We start from the raw sequence: 22,273 nt of genomic DNA, 5'->3' as shown, positions 1-22,273 counted from the left end.
TGTTTTGGTCTGTCATTAAGCTTCAAACATGGCTTCTAAGCTTGTCAGGCATAGTCATCTCCTACCCCTAAGTTGCTCCATCTCCATCAACAACCACATTTGCTCTCCTCACTTCTCTAACCCTAACCCTAACTGAGCTCCCCTCAACTATAGGCTCTTCTCCAATGCCTCTTCTTCTTCCTCTACTAGAGGATTCCAACAAGCTTCCTCTTTGAAAGACCACGAGCTCGCAAAATTCGCCTCCATTGCTGAAACTTGGTCAGCCTTTTTATTTCCTAATTTTTTTTTTTTTTTTTTGAATCCTCTATTTGGTTGGTGAGGGAAAAAAAGGGAAAATAAAAGAAATTACAACTGGAATTTTTAAATTAACTTGTGTTATGAATAGGTGGGATTCTGAAGGGCCATTTAAGCCATTGCATGTGATGAATCCCACATGACTTGCTTTCAATCGAACCCGACCCGTTGTCATTCCTACCCGAAACTCATTCCTTGCTGTTTGTTTTGGTCGGTCATCAAGCTTCAAACATGGCTTCTAAGCTCGTCAGGCATAGCCATCTCCGAGCCTTAAGCTCCTCCATCTCCATCAACAACCACATTCGTTCTCCTCACTTCTCTAACCCTAACCCTAACCGAGCTCCCCTCAGCTATAGGCTCTTCTCCAATGCCTCTTCTTCTTCCTCTACTAGAGGATTCCAATGAGCTTCCTCTTTGAATGACCTAGAGCTCGCTAAATTCGCCTTCATTGCCGAAACCTGGTCAGCCTTTTTATTTCCTTTTTTTTTTAATCCTATATTTGGTTGGTGAGGGAAACTAAAGGGAAAATGAAAGAAATTACAACTTGAAATTTTAAATTAACTTGAGTTATGAATAGGTGGGATTCTGAAGGGCCATTTAAGCCGTTTCATGTGATGAATCCTACAAGACTTGCTTTCATTTGAACCCAACACTTTGCCATTCCTACCCAAAACTCATTCCTTGTTGTTTGTTTTGGTCGGTCATCGAGCTTCAGACATGGCTTCTAAGCTCGTCAAGCATAGCCATCTCCAAGCCCTAAGCTCTTCCATCTCCATCAACATCCACATTCGCTCTCCTCACTTCTCTAACCCTAACCCTAACTGAGCTCCCCTCAGCTATAGGCTCTTCTCCAGTGCCTCTTCTTTTTCCTCTACTGGAAGATTTGAACAAGCTTCCTCTTTGAAAGACCTCGAGCTCGCTAAATTCTCCTCCATTACCGAAACCTGGTCAACCTTTTTATTTCCTCATTTTTTTTTTTTAATCCTCTATTTGGTTGGTGGTTGAAAAAAAGGGGAAAATGAAAGTAATTACAACTTGTAATTTTAAATTAACTTGTGTTATGAATAGGCGTGATTCTAAAAGGCCATTTAAGCCATTACATGTGATGACTCCTACAATACTTGCTTTCATTTGAACCCAACCCATTGCCTTTCCTTCCCAAAACTCATTCCTTGTTGTTTGTTTTGGTCTGTCATCAAGCTTTAAACATAGCTTCTAAGCTTGTCGGGCATAGCCATCTCCGAGCCCTAAGCTCCTCATCTCCATCAACAACCACATTTGTTCTCCTCACTTCTCTAACCCTAACCCTAACCGAGCTCCCCTCAGCTATAGGCTCTTCTCCAATGCCTCTTCTTCTTCCTCTATTGGAGGATTCCAATGTGCTTCCTCTTTGAAAGACCTCAAGCTCACAAAATTTGCCTCCATTGCCGAAACTTGGTCAACCTTTTTATTCCTCATTTTTTTTTATCCTCTGTTTGGTTGGTGAGGGAAAAAAAAAAAGGGAAAAAATAGAAATTACAACTGCAATTTTTAAATTAACTTGTGTTATGAATAGGTGGGATTTTGAAGGGCCATTTAAGCCATTGCATGTGATGAGTCCCACATGACTTTCTTTCAATCGAACCCGACCTGTTGCCATTCCTACCTGAAACTCATTCCTTGCAGTTTGTTTTGGTTGGTCATCAAGCTTCAAACATGGCCTCTAAGTTTGTCAGGCATAGCCATCTCCGAGCCCTAAGCTCCTCCATCTCCATCAACAACCACATTCGTTCTCCTCACTTCTCTAACCCTAACCCTAACCGAGCTCCCTTCAACTATAGGCTCTTCTCCAATGCCTCTTCTTCTTCCTCTACTAGAGGATTCCAACGAGCTTCCTCTTTGAAAGACCTAGAGCTTGCTAAATTTGCCTTCATTTTCGAAACCTGGTCAGCCTTTTTATTTCCTTTTTTTTTTTTTTAATCCTCTATTTGGTTGGTGAGGGAAACTAAAGGGAAAACGAAAGAAATTACAACTTGAAATTTTAAATTAACTTATGTTATGAATAGGTGGGATTCTGAAGGGCCATTTAAGCAATTTCATGTGATGAATCCTACAATACTTGCTTTCATTTGAACCCGACTCGTTGCCATTCCTACCCAAAACTCATTCCTTGTTATTTGTTTTGGTCTGTCATCAAACTTCAAACATGGCTTCTAAGCTCGTCAGGCATTGCCATCTCCGAGCCCTAAGCTCCTCCATCTCCAACAACAACCACATTCGCTCTCCTCACTTCTCTAACCCTAATCGAGCTCCCCTCAGCTTCAACTATAGGCTCTTCTCCAATGCCGCTTCTTCTTCCTCTACTGGAGGATTCCAACGAGCTTCCTCTTTGAAAGACCTCAAGCTCGCTAATTTTGCCTCCATTGTCGAAACCTGGTCAGCCTTTTTATTTCCTCATTTTTTTTTAACCCTCTATTTTGTTGGTGAGGGAAAAAAAAGGGAAAATGAAAGAAATTACAACTTGAAATTTTAAATTAACTTGTGTTATGAGTAGGTGGGATTCAGAAGGGCCATTTAAGCCATTGCATGTGATGAATCCTACAGGACTTGCTTTCATACGAACTCGACCCGTTGCCTTTCCTTCCCAAAACTCATTCCTTGTTGTTTGTTTTGGTCTGTCATCAAGCTTTAAACATAGCTTCTAAGCTTGTCGGGCATAGCCATCTCCGAGCCCTAAGCTCCTCATCTCCATCAACAACCACATTTGTTCTCCTCACTTCTCTAACCCTAACCCTAACCGAGCTCCCCTCAGCTATAGGCTCTTCTCCAATGCCTCTTCTTCTTCCTCTATTGGAGGATTCCAATGTGCTTCCTCTTTGAAAGACCTCAAGCTCACAAAATTCGCCTCCATTGCCGAAACTTGGTCAACCTTTTTATTCCTCATTTTTTTTTATCCTCTGTTTGGTTGGTGAGGGAAAAAAAAAAGGGAAAAAATAGAAATTACAACTGCAATTTTTAAATTAACTTGTGTTATGAATAGGTGGGATTTTGAAGGGCCATTTAAGCCATTGCATGTGATGAGTCCCACATGACTTTCTTTCAATCGAACCCGACCTGTTGCCATTCCTACCTGAAACTCATTCCTTGCAGTTTGTTTTGGTTGGTCATCAAGCTTCAAACATGGCCTCTAAGTTTGTCAGGCATAGCCATCTCCGAGCCCTAAGCTCCTCCATCTCCATCAACAACCACATTCGTTCTCCTCACTTCTCTAACCCTAACCCTAACCGAGCTCCCTTCAATTATAGGCTCTTCTCCAATGCCTCTTCTTCTTCCTCTACTAGAGGATTCCAACGAGCTTCCTCTTTGAAAGACCTAGAGCTTGCTAAATTTGCCTTCATTTTCGAAACCTGGTCAGCCTTTTTATTTCCTTTTTTTTTTTTTTAATCCTCTATTTGGTTGGTGAGGGAAACTAAAGGGAAAACGAAAGAAATTACAACTTGAAATTTTAAATTAACTTATGTTATGAATAGGTGGGATTCTGAAGGGCCATTTAAGCAATTTCATGTGATGAATCCTACAATACTTGCTTTCATTTGAACCCGACTCGTTGCCATTCCTACCCAAAACTCATTCCTTGTTATTTGTTTTGGTCTGTCATCAAACTTCAAACATGGCTTCTAAGCTCGTCAGGCATTGCCATCTCCGAGCCCTAAGCTCCTCCATCTCCAACAACAACCACATTCACTCTCCTCACTTCTCTAACCCTAATCGAGCTCCCCTCAGCTTCAACTATAGGCTCTTCTCCAATGCCGCTTCTTCTTCCTCTACTGGAGGATTCCAACGAGCTTCCTCTTTGAAAGACCTCAAGCTCGCTAATTTTGCCTCCATTGTCGAAACCTGGTCAGCCTTTTTATTTCCTCATTTTTTTTTAACCCTCTATTTTGTTGGTGAGGGAAAAAAAAGGGAAAATGAAAGAAATTACAACTTGAAATTTTAAATTAACTTGTGTTATGAGTAGGTGGGATTCAGAAGGGCCATTTAAGCCATTGCATGTGATGAATCCTACAGGACTTGCTTTCATTCGAACTCGACCCGTTGCCATTCCTACCCAAAACTCATTCCTCGTTGTTTGTTTTGGTCGGTATCAAGCTTCAAACATGGCTTCTAAGCTCGTCAGGCATAGCCATCTTCGAGCCCTAATCTCCTCCATCTCCATCAACAACCACATTCGCTCTCCTCACTTCTCTATCCTTAACCCTAACCGAGCTTCCCTCAGCTATAGGCTTTTCTACAATGCCTCTTCTTCTTCCTCTACTAGAGGATTCCAACGAGCTTCCTCTTTGAAAGGCCTCGAGCTCGCTAAATTCGCCTCCATTGTCGAAACCTAGTCAGCCTTTTTATTTCCTCAAATTATTTTTTTTTTAAATCCTCTATTTGGTTGGTGAGGGAAAAAAAGGGAAAATGAAAGAAATTACAACTTGAAATTTTAAATTAACTTGTTTTATGAGTAGGTGGGATTCTGAAGGGCCATTTAAGCCATTGCATGTGATGAATCCTACAAGACTTGCTTTCATTCACTCCACTCTTTGTTAACATTTCAGGTAAATTTTTCTACTTTACATTACATTGATTATGTATAGAATTTTTTTACTCCACCAAGTTTCTGTTGGAAATATAAATTATTGGTTTTATATTGGGTTTTGTAGTTCATTGGGTACTCTTAGAGGTAGAGGAAGACTTAAAATCTAGGATGCACGGACACAGTATTGTACATTATGGCGACATGGGCAATTTTTGAAAAATTATAACATGATAAAATAGATAGGACACCGTTACTTCATGGTTACAGCACTCCAAATGAAGTGTTGGTGCATCTAGCTTAAAATAGCACTAGTAGAAATAATATAAAAGGACCATGTTTATTAAGGAGGTTGTAGAAAGTATGATTTTTGATAGAATAGAATGGTGGAGATATATGTAGTCGACTCTGATTAGTTTGTTGAGGATTTATTGCCGACACTAAAAGTTTTGGGACTAAGGTTTTGTTGTTGTAGTAGTTCATTGGGTATTCCTTGCCTCTCTATCCTCATATTTAGGTAGGCTTAATGGATTAGGTTCATCAAGTACTTGTCTTGAATTGCTAATTGTATGATTGCTTATTGAGCAGCAATTTAAATTTTGGTATGCAATGTGGTTACCCTGAAAATTGTTGTTTAAATGGTGACTGATGTGGGAGTTAAATTTATCTTATAAGTACGGGGCAGATGGTTTTAAATATGTGGACAACATGTGTCATTGGGCTTTGGATAATTTACAATTTTAGTTAGAAATCTGGAGATACTGCATTAGTTCAATCCGCTCTTATTGTCTTTCTCTCTTCATCATGTCTTTGTTCTTTTCTAGCCCTTTTTTCACCCCTTCTTTTCGCAAATGTCTCACCTTCTTTTAATTGGACTAGGGTTTCTGAGAGAGGAATTTAGTTCATTCTTTTAATTTTCTGTTATAATTTTCCTATTATATCTCTATATTTTATTCTTAATTCCTATATTTAAATAAGAATATAGTGACCGTTGTTAGGACTGTATATGACTAGACTAGATAAAGTAAATGACCCTTATTAGGATATTTATAAAAAAAACCAGACCATACAATCTGACGCTGATAGTTGTCATTTTAGTTTCATCTAGCATATAAATTGCACTTATCTATGAGTATGCACTTTCACTGCAGCTTATAATAAAAGATTGTCCTTTAGCTTTTTATAAGTATTAAGATATTCATGCTAGGGCTTTCATTGGAAATATATATACTGTCCTCCACAGCTCTCTCTTTTATTGTTAAGCGTGTATGTAATGGTACAACAACAATTTCACTTCCACCTCCCCCACAAATAAATTCTGATTAGTTTTCCTTGTTTGAGTAAGGATCCTAACAGTGCCAGGCGTTTTGAAGGGTTTAAAATAGTTGATGTTGGTTGTGGCGGTGGAATTCTCTCAGAGGCATTCTTACAATATTTTGAATGCTAACATGTCTATTTTGGTTGCACATCCTTGTTAGCTACCAGTATCATCTCAGAAGAAATTATGGATAAGGCCTATTTAAAATAACCATCTGTCGAGGCCCTAAAGTTTTTTTAAGATCTATTCCTATATTTCACAATTTTTGGATTTTTTTTTTTTGCACTCTTTCATTTCTTTGATGTTTTTCAATTTATAATAAAAGCAAAAACGTAATGCTAAATTAATGAAAATAAGCTAAAAAGAAATGCATGAATGTATATAAACACTAACTCCTAGGATGAATGATGAACAAGAATGCACATCCTAGGAGAAGAACTAGCAGATCATGGGACAGACACTGATAACCTTCCGAAGGGGCACTCAATGCAAAGGCCATCGAGTGGTTTGTTGAAAAAATCACCGAGTGATGTTTTGGGATGAAAGAGACACCATGATTTTCTAAAAGATTTTTAATGAAACAATATTGAACATCGATGTGCTTGGTCCAAGAATATTGGACAGGGTTCTTGATAATGTTAATGGCACTATTGTCACAATGGATAGTCATAATCATTCAAAGAAGTTGAGTGCAATAATTGCCTACAACAATGTATTATGCTTCAACAGTGGACAAAGATATGGAATTTTGTTTCTTGCTCGTCCATATGAAAAAAAGACAAAGATAGAAAGATCACAATAGTGCTTTGCTAAGAAATAAAGCTCTAAGTCCAAAAGAGCACTCTTGTTCATTCAAAATCAAGACATATTCTTACTCTCAATCAAAATAGGAAATTTCCCAACAATTTCCATTTGATTTAGTTCCATATTAAATCAAATATTTCAAGCTACACACCCAACTTGGAGACTTTAAGACACAATCCAAGATCAAGCTTCATAGTCCTTTGGATCATCAAGCATTGCAAAAATCGAATTAGAGAAATTTATAGTATTCCTTTATTACAAAGAATCATATAGAGAATTATACACACTTTCATATAATGTCAATACAAATTGATTATTTGTTGCACGCTTTTGTTACTGTGTGACTTTTAAGCATAAAATTTGTGTACAATAACAATGTTGAGATTGCATATCAAAAGATTATATGGTTATGATTTAGTAAGATAACATACAAAAACAACATTATTGAAAACATATAAAAACAGCTTTAACGAAGTCAGGATTTGGCTCAAGGGGGGGGGGGGGGGGGGGGGGGTGGGTGGGTGGGGGGAAGAATAAAGAACAAAGTTTATAATTATATGTGTGTATACGCACGTGTACGCACTTATACACATACATTTTTTTTTAAAAGAATATACATATACATTGATGTCACTAATAATTACTATTTGTATAAATTAAAAATAATTAAATAATAAACATATGAAGTAGTACTAATTTAATTATTTATACATAAAGTTTCATGAACAAAAAAAATTTATCATTTTTCAAATTTAAATGGTTACGATCTTTTATTTGGTATCTTTTTCTCTTCAAACCTTTAATTCCCTTTTATATATTTTGATTCCAAATTATTTGATTCTTGATATATAGAAAAGATCTTCCTATTTTGTTTGTTGATAAATAGAAAAAAAAAATACTAATCAATTTATCATCCCATAAAAAACCGTTCAACAATAAACACATATAAGAGAATATATTTTGTATATACATATATTTTTTCATTAAAAAAAGAATCTATTATAACCTTTTGACTAAGATGGGTAGAATTTTATTTATTTTAAAACTTTTTTTTAATAAAATTTTTCGAACAATTATAAATTAAGTGACATCCACATGTTCAAAGTAATAGTCACGTATTAGGCAACCATGACTAAGGCGGGTTGTTTGCATTTGTGTTCTCTATTACTATGTGCATTGACTCATTATCTGCTCTACATTTTCTAGCAGTTTCAACTCTCAAGCCATTCGCCTAGATGTCCACATGGGCTTTATATATATATATATATATGGGCCAAAAGTGATATTTTACCTTCCAAACTTTTTTTTTTTCTTCTTCTTTTTCTAAACTTCGCCATGATTATATATACATTCTTCTTTTTCTAAACTTCACCATGATCGTACCTTCGATGAGGGTCATGAGACCATCAAAGCCGATTGGCAAGTACTAAGTAGCACATTGAATAGAACACGTGAGAAAAAAAAAAATAATCTATATATTTTATATATAAAATTGAAATCTTTGACTTTTGTTGACTTCTCTAGAGCTTGCCACATCATTATTATTTTATAATTTTTTTTTAGTCTTATTTTCTTCTCCTATAATTTCTAAGTTGATAAAAATCTTAATTTTCTTCTCCACACACCGCCACGCGCCAGTCACCATGCTGCCACTTGCCTGAACTCAGGGAGGAGCTGAACAGTCACCAGAATTTGTTTAAGTTTTTGGTATAATTAAAAATTATAATGAATTTTTATACTTAAAATCTGACTAATTAGTCCAGCTCATTATTTTTAGATGACATGTACCATGCTCCTTCAGCAGTTTGTAAAAAGTTTGTAGAGTAGTTTGTGGATCTAGCATTACTCTTTACAAAAAGTTTAGGAAAAATTGTCCCAACTTTCCCAACAACACATTAATCTATTAATGTAGGATGAGACTTAAGGCAAAGTATTTCTTGCAAGGATAAAATAAGTGGTGGAGTTAAAATCCTTGACGATTACCAAGTGACTATAAACTGATAGAAAACAGTTTTTGTTTTTTTTCTTTATCAATCAATGGAACCCTTCATCAAGTGGCTTGAAATTCATACCAGAATTTTATTTCCAAAAGTTAAATTAGAGATATTCCTTGAAATTTAGTGAAAAATTGGGTGTGGAAAGTTTTTCACAAGATAGAAGAAGTGTCAGGTAACAGTACATATATAAAACCTATGCCATGATACTTGTACCTGTAAAATATTGATACCTGATAAAAATAAAAAATAAAAAATAAAAAAGAGAAGAATTTTCTTTTAGCTAATCAAAAGAGTACTACAAAACTCACTACATCAATCTAAAATTATCAAACTTACTCTGAGAGCAGGATTGGCATCAGGATGAAAAATGGAGAGAGCACTCATTGCACTGACAAGTACACCCATTGGGTGAGCATCATGAGGCATCGCCTGTATTACATCCTACAAAACAAATTTACCAAAACCAGAACTTAGGATCATACTATCTTTTTTTTTTTTTTTTTTTAAACGAGAAAGAAAGTAAAGCATACCAGAATTCCCTGTGGTATGGCTGAATGCTGAGAGATAGCAAATTCCCAGTCTGCTAGCTGATTTTCAGAAGGCAAATTCCCATACACTGGGCAAAAAAAAAAAAAGAGTTTCAGATACAGAAATTGAATTAAGAAAGTAGACATAAGAGTGCAAGTAAACACACAGAGATGAACATTGTATAATTAAAGATACAAACAGTATAAATATAATTTTTGAGGAATCAAAACAATTCTATACTAAATAAAACTTTTTTATAGAAATTCTCAGGTTTAATTAATCACTATAACATAATTTCATTTTAGCATGTCCAGCACATCACATACATATCAATATAATGGCATATTTTCCTTCAGAAAATAAAAGTGCATAATACTTGTTCATACTTATAGTGGCAATACAGTGTGCGTGTGAAAGAGGAAGAGAGAGAGAAGAAGAAGACAATCCTTCAACAAGATTTACGTATGTACTTCTAAAATCCCAATTCATTTATTTTATCAAACCTCATTTTCTCCACCAATTATTCTTTTCTTTATTGGTAATTACACATGCACCAAGTGGGTTTTGAGCCCATGGCCTCATCCTCCACCCACACTTGTGAGATGAGGAAGTGCTATTTGAGTAGGGCTCATTGACTCATTGGCTTATTATCAAAAAGTTATCAACAAATGATTCTAGTAAATTAGAACATATTATAACATAAATGATTGTTAGTCATTAGAAACTAGTACAATATAGGAAACTAGTACAATATAGGAATCTCCACAGAGAACTTACTTAAGAGGTAGGCCACTTCCACAACGGTGCTATTCTCAGCCAACTCCTCAATTGGGTAGCCCCTATACCTAAGGATACCCTCATCACCATCAATATAACAAATCGACAACCGAACAGGAGCTGTATTCAGATAGCCTGGGTCATAAACTTTGAGCCCCTTGTCATTTTTCCCAGTTGTAATCTGTATATCCACATGAGCAATTGCAAAATTTAAAATTTCATTGAAAACAATAAAATCAGTACACCTGAAGTTAATTCATCAACATAGCAAAATACAATGCCAATAATCACATCAAACAAACATATATTGATGCCATGTCCAGCAGCCAAACATTAAAAATTATCGTGATGAATTGAAACTTAATATCAAATCCTTTAATTAATACTTTCTCAAAAAAAAAAATCCTTTAATTAATAAATCTCCTTTATATCTATGATTTTCTCAACAAAAACACGTCAAAATTAAAATTCAATCACTCCCAAATCAAAACAAGTCCAAATGAAACCCAAAAAGCTAATCGGATCAGAACTTTAAAATAAATAAATAAAAACTAGCCCACATAACCAATAATTCAAAACCCAATTCCAAAATCCTATCTTTTTTCTCTGTTCTGAAAAAAAATTTCCCCAACAACCACAACCCAGATCATAAACAACTATCACAAACCAAAACACAACAAAACCAAATCAAACCCAGTTGAGCTTTTCAAAAGGCAAAAACAATTCACGTAAGAACATAAGACATACCTTCTTAAGATCAGTAGCTTTGACAGTGCCATCCTCAGAGACCGGTACCTGGTACTTCTTGCCGGTCCTTCCATCAACGACGGTCAAGGAGCCTGCAAGGTTTCCGGGAGGTGAGACCTGAGCTGAGAGGCTGTTTGGCTCGAGAGATGGCGCCACCTCAATGAGCTCATTGGAGGAGGTGGCGGTTATTAAGTGCGCAGTCAGCACCGCCAACCGCCCTCGCGCCACCACGCTCGATATCTCTGACACGCCTCACATTTTTTTTGCCTTTCTGTTATCAAAGTCAAGAAGAAGAAGAAGAAGAAGAAAAGAGCGATGAAAACTTTTATATGGTAGTAGTATTAGTATTTATATTTAAATATGGCTCGTTTGGAATTGGATTTTGAGCTCAGGATTAAACAATGTTATATATATTTTTATCCATTTTTTTTCCCTGAAAATAGAAGCAACATTACAATAACAACCTCGGCCCTCAACAGTGGTATTTTGTTTTTGTTTTTGCTTTTTTTGGTTTTTGTTTCACAAACAGGTACATTATATTTCTCATGTTTATATTAAAGTTTAATGGGTAAAGAGTAATTTTAGCTCAACTGATTAAACCATAATCGAAATCCATAAGTATTCTCTTTTAATAAAAAAAAAAAAAAAGCGGCTTTCTTTTCGTCCAATGGAGCATTGGAGTGAGAGAATAATGTGAGCCACGTGGGAGTTTTGTAAGAAAGGTTGTTCTTTTTATTATTAATTAATTATACTACTCTTACATCTTTGTAATCAATCAATGTTATAGATAATTAGTAATACTAATTAGTGACAAGGTGGTAGCTGTCCACTTCGTCCAATGGAGCATTGGAGTGAGAGAAAAATGTGAGCCACGTGGGAGTTTTGTAAGAAAGGTTTTTCTTTTTATTATTAATTAATTATACTACTCCTACATCTTTGTAATCAATCAATGTTATAGATAATTAGTAATACTAATTAGTGACAAAGTGGTAGCTGTCTACAACATTTTCACAATATTTTTACAATAAATTTTATATAACAGGTTGTTATTGGTGGGATAGAAAAGTAATTTCAGTGGTAGGTTCAAATTAAAACCACTAATAATTAACCACCTATGATTTATTATAAAAATATTATAGACATAACATGGATCAAGTCCCTTTTTTTAGGTTTTCTAAAAATAAAATTTATTAAAGTCCCATTTTTTAGGGATCTTTTTCTTTTAAACAGTTTTATTAGGGTATTGAATTTTTCACATCCTCACTCACATACTTAGCATTGCCACTTCATTATGATTGGTAACTTATTATTTATTATAATCTATATATATATATATATATATAAAACCGAAACTTTTGAAACTCTCACAATTTTCCACATCAGCATAATATTAAAAAATATAAAACCGAAACTTTTGAAACTCCCACAATTTTCCACATCAGCATAATATTAAAAAATAAAAATATAAATATAATAAAACCTTTCTAAAACCCCCAATGCTCTGCCTTCTCTTTCACGATGCGCTACCCTTTCTTTCACCAAAACATCTTCTTCCTCAGAACAGACAAAGAAAAAAGGAGATTGAGAAAGAATCGTCGGAGTGTCAGACTATCATCCACCGGCAACCCAGTCGCTCATCAACATCAGGCCGCCTAAACCGCTACCGGTAATATATATATTTTTTCTAAATCTGGTACTCTTTTTTTCTCCCAAAATACCCGATGCCCTCCACTCTCTTTTCAGATTCTTTCATGCAACCCTCTTCTTCCCCAAAAATCAAAACCCTCTCCTTCCCCAAAATCAAAACCCAAAAACCCAAAACTCAGATGCCGCCGGTGTCATCGAGGAAGCTATGAGCAAAAACCCTCTCCTTCCCCAAAATCAAATCCCAAAAACCCAAAACTCAGATGCCGCCGATGTCATCGAGGAAGCTATGAGCAATCTAACGCAGCCTCTGAAGCAAGTTTTGGAATTTTCTTGATTTTTTTTTTCTTTTTGTGGGTATTGTTGAATATTGCTATATGACTGAAATATTTGTTTTGGATTTGTCTTTATTTTCTATTTCTATTTTCATTTGTGGAATGCAAATTATGTGTTTGATGAAATGCTTCAATGAACTGTCTATTGAGTTGTGAAGTAATAAGTAATTGATTTAATTAGTATGTGATCATTATGTGAATTCATATTATGCCCAAATTTGTGTATGAGCTATTGGAATGTTGGCTATAATTTTTTCATCGGCATAGAGAAACCAAGGTGTTATTTTTATATGTTATGTGAAACACCCTAAATTTATAATCAAAGAACATATTTGCATTATCTCTAGTATTATTCATGATAAAATAATGGCCCATATAAAAATCAATATTTGTCGTAAATGTGTTGGATCTACCCATCATTATTTGCATGAACAAGTACAAAAATTTCATCCAATCCCCCACCAAAACCAAAACAAAAAACCAAAAAAGAAGGAAGAGAACAAACTAGGAAAATTATAATGGTATATTCTTATCTATTGGCAGTTTTTTGTACCAAAAGCAATGAAATTTACACTAATATCATCAGATAGAGACCATCTTCCAGTCAAGGGGTTGTAAACAAATCCAGCCATTTCCCTGACCTGCAAAAAGCCAACCAGACAGCAAACAAGCTTTACTAAAATGTGCGGAGGTTAGTAACGCTAAAACATGAGGCAGATATTCATGAAACATCATGAACATATTTTACTCACAGTTATATTGGCACGTTGAAGGATCAGGACTAGTTCTTCAGGAGTGAGAAAACTTGACCATTCATGTGTACCTTTAGGAAGCTGTAAAATATAAAGTTCATCAAAATGGTGCTAATAGGTGCAAAATCCAGAATTAAAATATAAATAACTTGATCAGTTAACTAAGGTATTAAACCAATGTATATTGAAAGCGTTTGACTGTACTAACAATTTCATAAGGTAACCACAGTTCCAAGGTAACCCAAGAAGCATCTCAAACTTTTACAGATAGTCTACGTGAAATGTTTCTGCAGCATTAGGAAAACATGCTTCATAGTTTTCTTAGCCTTATTTTTGAAAAACCAAATTACATGAAATTCATGATAATCTGATAGTGGACTATCAATTCTAGCTAAAAATTATCTACTTTTCCGTTTGCAAGTGGAGTTCACCTCCAGATTTGACTAATTGAAATTCTATTAATTGTTCCTGTGAAGGCAATGAAAATGGAACAATCTAAATTCCATGGGCATTGTAACATTCCTTAATAGTATGGATCAATTCTAACTTAATATAGATCAAACTGAAAAGTGGATGACCTCAGCAGACCCATAGATGAGAACGCTTTGTATGAAAATATTCAAATCTTTAGAAGAAAAGATTCATTTCATTGAATCATCCACATTACGCTCATATGTATCGAGTTCTTGTCATCTAGAATACACTTAAAAATATCAACGTGAACCAACTTGTTAAAAACAAAACCTCAACTGTTTAAGGAAAACAAACTTGTTGCCAAGTATAAAGAACCAGTTTACCACTATGGCATGTATCCTGTAGCATGATTTAAGGATAACACCTATTTCTGAAATAGATAATCAACATATATAGAGATCAAGGTTGGATCTCAAATAGACACAAGTAAATTTCAAAGCATGTCACCAAGTTTCAAAATAAGGCATATCCAGCAGTGCAAGAGGTGCTACATAGATAATCAAGAAGCTATATTAAGCTGTAGAATGATGGAAATAACTATACCCAATGGAGGAGGTACTCTGCTGCAACAATGGCAGTTGCATATGATCTCATAGAACGGTTAATTGTTGAAATTATAGTAGCTCCATCAGGAACAGTTAATGCTGCCAGAGACTTGCAGAATTCAGCAGGATTTGCTACGTGCTCAATTACCTTAAGTAAAATTCCAATTGCAAACAAATTGCATATGGTCAAAAATAGGTAACACGTAACTTAAAAACAGTTTGAATACACTCTAGAGAAGCATGAAGAAAAGTGTACTGAGAAAAACCCAAAGTTTTGGGAACACCATTATATTTATACCTTTGTTAAAACGTTCCATTAATCATCACAAATATTCCTTCAATTTCAATTTCATAGGTGGATACTCATATTATCTTTAGCGGAAATCTAAATTTATCTTGCGTAATTTATGTTTAACTGTCCTGTATTTACAGAGGACTTCCAAACTCAAGGGATCCAATTTGATAATGCAGAAGCATTGAATAATGTTACAAGCTTGACGTTTATTGAGCTTCAAGGTCAAATGTTAAAAGGCTATATGTATCAAGCACTATCAACTATTAAGGTTAGTATCATGGAGTATCTCAAAATGTAGCATATATAGTCTTTGAAGAGTTGCCAATGAGCTATAGCTTAACTGGCACTTCTTCCTCCCATAATAATGAGATGGTGGATGAGGCCTTGGGATCGAGACCCATTAGGTGTGTGAGTAACTTACCAATCAAGAGGGGGGGGGGGGGGGGGGGTGAGATGTCTTTGAAGAGTCTTTTTCCAGAAACTTTTCCATCAAATGGTAAAATTTCAGATTTGCGTTCTTATTTTCTTGAATCCCAGAAATCCTATTGCATGGTCCAAAAAAAAAGAAAAAAAGAAATAGATCTTAAATCCTCTTGCTATTTGTTTACAGTATTCTTTTGCTTTATTCTTTAATCACCTTTAATAACTTGAATCCTAGCATAATAGTCTTTCAAAAGGTCTTGAGAGAAGACTTAACAACAAAAAAGTTCTTATGAGAGGACTTTGCCATCTAATATCAAAATCTCATTTTTGTATTTTTTAAATCTCTTGAACCCAGCAACTCATGAATTTTGAGTTTCAAGTTTCAACTTCAAAACTCTTGTATGCTCATCATGATAAGTAAATGAAGGGAAGAAGTCCAAGATTATATGCAAAACCAGAAATAAATGGATATCAACCAATCATTTGGCCATATCATAACTATAGCAGGGCAAATATATGGTAGAAGTATACATAATATGCAATATCACTTAAATGTTTCAAAAAGAAGCAAATGTGCTAGGTAAAACGAACTTGATTTTAGATCCAACATAAAATAAGTAAGACAATTACATAGGGTATCTGTAATCAGTATGAATAACGAACTACATAATAATATTTATAAATACAAGCATGTGTACACATATATGAAAGAATGAGAGAGAGAAAGAGAGAGCATACTTCTAGAGCAATCACAGCATCAAACTTCCTCTCTTCCTCTACTAGCTTTTCTGTCCAAAAATCAAATTCAGAAAAACTTTATACCAGATTGCAATAATATGACACAACAAAACAATGTCAATTAGGTTACTTAGTCTATGTCACATAGCCACTTAGTCCCACTTGAAAAGGGATGTAACCATCCATTGTAAAAGATGCCACAGCTTACAACAGAGAAGCAATGCAATCTGAATGCTCCATGGGAATGACATTACCATAAAGCCTGTCCTACAGAGGTAGTAAACAAGATTGGCACATACCAGCTGTTGTGCAACAGTACTCAATAGTTGAAGTCACTGGATCCAAATCCTGTGTGTTAACAAATTTCCATGTTAAAGTCTATACAATCTAGAAGAACAAAATAAATGTAATCCTTGAAAACCCAAATTGCAATTTATTAAGATTTTTCTCATAGATGAACGATACATTTTAACCAAGTTGTTAAGATCTCCAAAAGTTATTTCTGTTAGCAATTAGCAATCCAAGAATTAATCAGGAAATTATTGGAAATAATTCAGAAATACTTTATCATAATATATTCTGCTCAGAAGAATTCAAGAATACACAACAAGAAAAAAGAAGCAAAGAGAGAGAGAGGGTAGCACCAAAAGATAGTTCCGAACGTTATAGAATAATCATTCAAGATATTCTCAATCCACTAAAAAAATTTCATACACCATTTAAAATCCAAAAAAAAAAAAGGCCATAAGCTTCAAGAAAATATAGATTTAGAATCTGGGATGACAAGCTGACCTCAATTAGTTGGGAATTAAGGGTTAAAAAAATTGAAAAAATCTTTACTAGTCATCTATGGCCCACATAAGTACAAAACAATACAGTGGATTATAAGAGATCGTTGCAAAAATTGGAAACCATATTTACATTATCAAATAATTTCAGAATTTGTGCATATTGCGATGTCAAAAAAATACCATACACAAATATTTCCAGAAAAGAAAAGTCCTGGAATAAACCTCCGGTAACTTGCCACTCTGGCAGCTAAAATGAAAAAGGTAGCCTCTCCTAAAAAATTCACAATTTAGCTAAATACTTAATATCTAACTCTATCATAACTACCTCCCACGGGCCCCCAGATACTAGTTTCTAACAGGTGAACTATTCTCTTTCTCTCTCTCTGATCAATTATGAAATGCCAACGCATCAGTGAGTGCTTTGGTGCTTTCCAAATTCATGCCCACCTATGGGCATGAAAGTCAGCTAACGTTTGGTGATTTGGACGGAAGATTTAAAGGGAAAAAGATCCAAAACAAATCTGAACAAAGTCCTAACATAAGAGAATGCTAAAGAGCTATCCCCAGAGAGGAAACGCTAATATTCAATGATTTGATACTTCTCAAATCCAATTCCAATCTAAGATATCACATTTTACATCAGAGAATGACCATACAGCATGAATGCGTGCAATCTTGATATTTTTCTCCACAGCATCAACTCCTGTTACAGTAGCTCCCATTCGAGCTAATGGCTGAACAAGCAAGAGAAGAGAGTAAATATGAGATGAAGACTACATCTAATTTTAATATATATATATAGCAGAAATCTAATGCCACTATATACAAATGCAAGTAATGTAAGGCAGCATAATATGCATCGACTAGTACAATTACATTTGCATTCCAATTGTGTCTACTTTCTGATTGCAGTGGTGAATACATCCAGATATAGGTTGCATGGAAACATGATGGCATATGATTGAAGGACAACATGATGGCCTAGGTATAGAGTGCATGGAAAAGAAAGATTCTTCAAGCCAATTTCAAGTACTAGGTATTTTGAAGCTTTGTTATAGGGAGTAGAGTGTAAAATTCCAACTTGGACTCTCGGAGACCTGACACTTGACTGCTAACACTCACACACATTCATATTCTTCTATCTCTCTCTTTTTTCTTTTTCATTTTCATTTTTTTTGGGGGGGGGGGGGGGGTGGTGGGGGGAGGAGGCTAATTATGAAATATAGGAATAGATCTTAAAAAAACTTTAGGGCCATGACAGATGGTTATTTTAAATAGGCCTTATCCATAATTTCTTCTGAGATGATACTGGTAGCTAACAAGGATGTGCAACCAAAATAGACATGTTAGCATTCAAAATATTGTAAGAATACCTCTGAGAGAATTCCACCGCCACAACCAACATCAACTATTTTAAGCCCTTCAAAAGGCCTAGCACTGTTAGGATCCTTACTGAAACAAGGAAAACTAATCAGAATTTATTTGTGGGGGAGGTGGAAGTGAAATTGTTGTTGCACCATTACATACACGCATAACAATAAAAGAGAGAGCTGTGGAGGACGGCATATTTCCAATGAAAGCCCTAGCATGAATATCTTAATACTTATAAAAAGCTAAAGGACAATCTTTTATTATAGGCTGCAGTGAAAGTGCATACTCATAGATAAGTGCAATTTACATGCTAGATGAAACTAAAATGACAACTATCAGCGTCAGATTCTATGGTCTGGTTTTTTATAAATGTCCTAATAAGGGTCATTTACTTTATCTAGTCTAGTCATATACAGTCCTAACAAGGGTCGCTATATTCTTATCCAAATGTAGGACTTAAGAATAAAACATAGAGATATAATAGGAAAATTAAAACAGAAAAAAGAATTAACTAAATTCCTCTCTCAGAAACCCTAGTCCAATTAAAAGAAGGTGAGAGATTTGCGAAAAGAAGGGGTGAAAAAAGGGCTAGAAAAGAACAAAGACATGATGAAGAGAGAAAAACAATAAAAGCTGATTGAACTAATGCAGTATCTCCAGGTTTCCAATAACTAAAATTGTAAATTATCGAAAGCCCAATGGCATAGGTTCTCTACATATTTAAAACCCTCTGCCCCTTGCTTATAAGATAAATTTAACTCCCACATCAGTCACCATTTAAACAACAATTTGCAGGATAACCACATTGTATACCCAAATTTAAACTGCAGCTTAATAAGCAATCATACAACTAGCAAGACAAGTAATTGATGAACCTAATCCATTAAGCCTACCTAAATATGAGAATAAAGAGGCGAGGAATACCCAATGAACTACAACAACAACAAAACCTTAGTCCCAAAACTTTTAGTGTCGGCAATAAATCCTCAACAGACTAATCAGGCTCGACTACATATATCTCCACCATTCTATTCTATCAAAAATCATACTTCCTACAACCTCCTTAATAAACATGTTCCTTTTATATCACTTTGACTAGTGTTATTTTAAGCTAGATGCACCAACACTATTTTATCATGAAGTAACGGTGTCCTATCTATTTTATCATGTTATAATTTTTCAAAAATTGCCCGTGTCGCCATATTGTACCATACTGTGTCCGTGCATCCTAGATTTTAAGTCTTCCTCTACCTCTAAGAGTACCCAATGAACTACAAAACCCAATATAAAACCAATAATTTATATTTCCAACAGAAACTTGGTGGAGTAAAAAAATTGTATACATAATACATGTAATGTAAAGCAGAAAAATTTACCCGAAATGTCGACAAAGAGTGGAGCGAATGAAAGCAAGTCTTGTAGGATTCATCACATGCAATGGCTTAAATGGCCCTTCAGAATCCCACCTATTCATGACACCGAAGCTAAGTTAATTCAAAATTTCAAGTTGAAATTTCTTTCATTTTCCTCTTCTCCTTTTTTTTTTTTTTTTTTTTTTCTCACCAACCAAACAGAGGATTAAAAAAAAAAAAAAAAAAAGAGGAAATAAAAAGGCTGACCAGGTTTCAGCAATGGAGGCGAATTTAGCGAGCTCGAGGTCTTTCAAAGAGGAAGACCGTTGGAATCCTCCAGTAGAGGAAGAAGAAGAGGAGGCATTGGAGAAGAGCCTATAGCTGAAGCTGAGGGGAGCTCGGTTAGGGTTAGAGAAGTGAGGAGAGCGAATGTAGTTGTTGATGGAGATGGAGGAGCTTAGGGCTCGGAGATGGCTATGCCTGACGAGCTTTGAAGCCATGTTTGAATGAAGCTCGATGACCGACCAAAACAAACAAACAATTACGACCTTACTTGAACAGGAACAAGGAATGAATTTTGGTTTTGGGGAAGAAAACTCAAGTAGGAATCGCCATGGGCTGGGCCTAAATTATTACAAACCGTTTCGGCACCGAAGCCAACCACGATCGGCGATCATGGGCCTTGGTGTTTGAGACGGAGAAAGATTGAGAGACAGAATAGAGGAAAAATGAGATAGCAGAGAGATAGGGGCGGAGAACGAAGAGATCAATCGGCGTTGTCGGCGCTGGCCAGGGGCTTGGTTCGGCGGCGGGTGGAGGAATTGAAGCTTGCAACGGGAAGAAATGAAGAGTGTGAGGACCGACTGAGGGGAGAGAGGAGCAACAGGTAGAAGTGGGGAAGGAGGAGAAAGAAAAAAAAAAAATATATATATATATATATATATATATTCAATCCATAAGTGTAAATACAAAATAAAATAATATATTCTTTAGATGAACACGGTAGGTAGCTGAGAGAAGCCAAATTTTTTGGCCCACACTGTTGGGCAGCCATCTTTTTTGTGTTTTGGTGCAGTTAAAATAGATATATATGTATGTATAGTATTTGATACAAATTCATTTTTTATTAAAATATTAAGGTAGGGCTTAAACCTAGCTTAGAGCATCTCTAATAGATTAGCTAAAGTCATTTTTTGGAGGGCAAACCAGCTCCAACAAATTCTTTAAAAGCAAAACTTTTCCATTTTTTTATTTTTTAAAGTTGCTACAGTAGTTCTCTTGATTTAGAGAACACTATAGCAACTTCAAATTATTTTTCTCACTTAAAATAATCCACACTTGAATAAATTCGAATAAAAAATTTAGCACAATAAATTAAAATTTCAACATTTATCTCAACCTTAACGGCTACAAAGACACCAAAACACAAATGAACAAATTTCACTATTACAAAATGTATTTCCAATAACAAAAATATTCGTCACTAAAAGTCTAGTTTTTCGTCGCTAAGAGCATCCACAATGGTGAATGCTATCTTATTCTATTTTACCATCTCAAAAAGTTACTTTATCAATTATATCATACCATTTTACAATACTCTCAACATCCCAACTTTTATTTTACAATACAACACATTAAAATAATATATTTACACAATAAAAAAATGTATTTCAAAACATAAATAAAAGCCAGCACACACACAGAGAGAGAGAGAGAGAGAGAGAGACAAAGATTGAGACGTGAGAGAGAGTGGGAGGAGAAAGGATTGAATAAAAAAATATTATTTCTTTTTACAATTGTGCTACAGTACCATCACAATGAGAGAGTGGGAGGAGAAAGGATTGAATAAAAAAATATTATTTCTTTTTACAATTGTGCTACAGTACCATCACAAAATTGTGATGGTACTGTAGCACAATTCTACTTTTTTTTAGGATACAAGACTTGATGTTGGCTTGTTTTTTACTTTGAATTGGAAATTCCTCAACGTATACCATTTACCTTAGGCCACCACGGATGCTCTAAGAACCTTTAGCAACGAAATTTACTAATTAGCGATGAAACTCATTTCATTGCTAAAACCCCGTAGTTGAAAGTCCTGGCGATGAAAAATTTCGTCACTAAAAGTCCGATTTGTTTAAAAAAAAAAAAAAAACTTTTAGCGATGAAAACGTTTGTCACTAAATGTTTTCCTCGCTAAAAACACTATTCAACGACGAAAATATTTCCTTACCAAAAACACTTTAGTTTATTAAATCATATCTAGTGAAACAATTTCATCACTAAAACTATTTTAGGGTACATATAGTGACGAAAAAGTTCGTCACAAAAACTATTTTTAAGAAAATCTGGGCACATATAACAATGAAAATTTTTGTCACTAAAACCATTTCTTACAAAATTCTGCTACATTTAGCGACGAAATATTTTGTCACTAAAACAATTTTTTGTTGCTATATTTGTGACGGAGAAATTTGTCGCTAAAACTTATTTTCTGTTTTTATTTTTTTCATGGCTTTGATATTAACCT

At 35.0% G+C, this 22,273-nt stretch overlaps 2 protein-coding genes across 2 annotated transcripts; both read right to left on the bottom strand.

The window, feature by feature from the left end:
- Positions 1-9,029: 9,029 nt before the first annotated feature.
- LOC126691304 (citrate synthase 2, peroxisomal-like) lies at positions 9,030-11,639 on the bottom strand. The gene is made up of 6 exons (XM_050386356.1): positions 11,624-11,639; positions 11,024-11,274; positions 10,277-10,457; positions 9,502-9,587; positions 9,308-9,412; positions 9,030-9,201 (listed from the first exon to the last, which is right to left on the bottom strand). The coding sequence occupies exons 1-6, from the start codon at positions 11,637-11,639 to the stop codon at positions 9,121-9,123; spliced, it is 720 nt and encodes a 239-aa protein (XP_050242313.1). The 3' UTR covers positions 9,030-9,120.
- Positions 11,640-13,314: 1,675 nt separating this feature from the next.
- Positions 13,315-20,665, bottom strand: LOC126693246 (ubiquinone biosynthesis O-methyltransferase, mitochondrial-like). Its single transcript, XM_050389160.1, has 9 exons — positions 20,011-20,665; positions 19,768-19,857; positions 18,394-18,472; positions 17,677-17,754; positions 16,529-16,577; positions 16,230-16,279; positions 14,772-14,921; positions 13,755-13,835; positions 13,315-13,643 (listed from the first exon to the last, which is right to left on the bottom strand). The coding sequence occupies exons 1-9, from the start codon at positions 20,241-20,243 to the stop codon at positions 13,536-13,538; spliced, it is 918 nt and encodes a 305-aa protein (XP_050245117.1). The 5' UTR covers positions 20,244-20,665; the 3' UTR covers positions 13,315-13,535.
- Positions 20,666-22,273: the final 1,608 nt, after the last annotated feature.

This window comes from Quercus robur, chromosome 7 (genome assembly GCF_932294415.1).
Source record: "Quercus robur chromosome 7, dhQueRobu3.1, whole genome shotgun sequence".
NCBI lineage: Eukaryota > Viridiplantae > Streptophyta > Magnoliopsida > Fagales > Fagaceae > Quercus > Quercus robur.
The sequence above is the reverse complement of the archived record's forward strand: the minus strand, read 5'-3'. Positions and strand labels throughout refer to the sequence as shown.